This window comes from Spermophilus citellus (genome assembly GCF_964194105.1).
Source record: "Spermophilus citellus genome assembly, chromosome: 14".
Lineage (NCBI taxonomy): Eukaryota > Metazoa > Chordata > Mammalia > Rodentia > Sciuridae > Spermophilus > Spermophilus citellus.
This window is the reverse complement of record NC_138194.1, coordinates 44,009,797-44,011,146: the sequence shown is the minus strand read 5'-3', so window position 1 is coordinate 44,011,146 and position 1,350 is coordinate 44,009,797. Positions and strand designations below refer to the sequence as shown.

The 1,350-nt window shown below is 47.3% G+C and overlaps 1 protein-coding gene across 1 annotated transcript; it reads left to right on the top strand.

Moving 5' to 3' along the window:
- Positions 1–252: 252 nt before the first annotated feature.
- On the top strand, positions 253–1,020 carry LOC308633311 (adenylate kinase 4, mitochondrial). Its single transcript, XM_081265913.1, has one exon. It carries the CDS (start codon positions 336–338, stop codon positions 1,005–1,007), a length of 672 nt encoding a protein of 223 aa, XP_081122039.1. The 5' UTR covers positions 253–335; the 3' UTR covers positions 1,008–1,020.
- The last annotated feature ends 330 nt before the right edge of the window (positions 1,021–1,350 follow it).

Genomic DNA, 1,350 nt, shown 5'->3' with positions numbered 1-1,350 from the left:
ATGAAAAAGACAATATCACAACAGACACTACAGAAATACATAAGATAATTAGAAATTATTTTGAAACATTATACTCTAATAAAATAGAAGATAGTGAAGGCATTGATAAATTCCTAAAGTCATATGACCTTCCCAGATTGGGTCAGGAAGATATACACAACTTAAACAGACCCAATATCAGGTGAGTAAATAGAAGAAGCCATCAAAAGATTACCAACCAAGAAAAGCCCAGTAGTCAGGAGAGTCCCCGCGTGAGCAGAGGGTGCCTGAGGCAGGGGCCAAGAAACAAAGTTCCCGGGGCTGCCTCCGGGGCCGCTCGCCTCCTCGCGAAGGCCATGGCTTCCAAACTCCTGCGCGCGGTCATCCTAGGGCCGCCTGGCTCGGGCAAGGGCACCGTGTGCCAGAGGATCGCCCAGAACTTTGGCCTTCAGCATCTCTCCAGTGGCCACTTCTTGCGGGAGAACCTCAAAGCCAACACGGAAGTTGGCGAAATGGCAAGGCAGTACCTGGAGAAAGGTCTTTTGGTTCCAGATCACGTGATCACACGCCTAATGGTGTCAGAGCTGGAGCTCAGGAGCGGCCAACACTGGCTACTGGATGGTTTTCCAAGGACAATAGTACAGGCTGAAGCCCTTGACAAAATCTGTGACCTGGATCTAGTGATCAGTTTGAACATTCCATTTGAAACACTTAAAGATCGTCTCAGTCGACGTTGGATTCACCCTCCTAGTGGAAGAGTCTATAATTTGGACTTCAACCCACCTCATGTGCATGGAATTGATGACATCACTGGTGAGCCACTCGTCCAGCAGGAGGATGATAAGCCTGAAGCGGTTGCTGCCAAGCTAAGACGGTATAAAGATGCAGCCAAACCAGTCATCGAACTATACAAGAGTCGAGGAGTGCTCCACCAATTTTCTGGGACGGAGACAAACAAAATCTGGCCTTATGTTTACACACTATTCTCCAACAAGATCACACCTATTCAGTCCAAAGAAGCCTACTGAGCCTGTCCCATGGAAGAACCAAGAAGATGTGGTTGTTCATTCAATCGTGTGTGTAGCATTGATGCCATGTCCAAATTAGAAGTCAGCTGAGATAGCGTACAGCATCTTTTCTGTGTAAATGGTGAACTGATAGGAAAACTAGTAAATAGAAAGAGCTCATGAGGAGGCCCTCCTCTGTCTTTCAAAAGAAGGCAATTCTGGACCTGTCAAGCCCTTCACAAGCAAGCCCGTGCAGGCTGGATTTCAGGTGTCTAACCTACACTCTAGTTGGGTTTGGACAGCCAAGTTGTTGCTTTAATAGCCTCTTTTTGCATGTGATGACGGTGGTCTCTGGTTCTCCCCA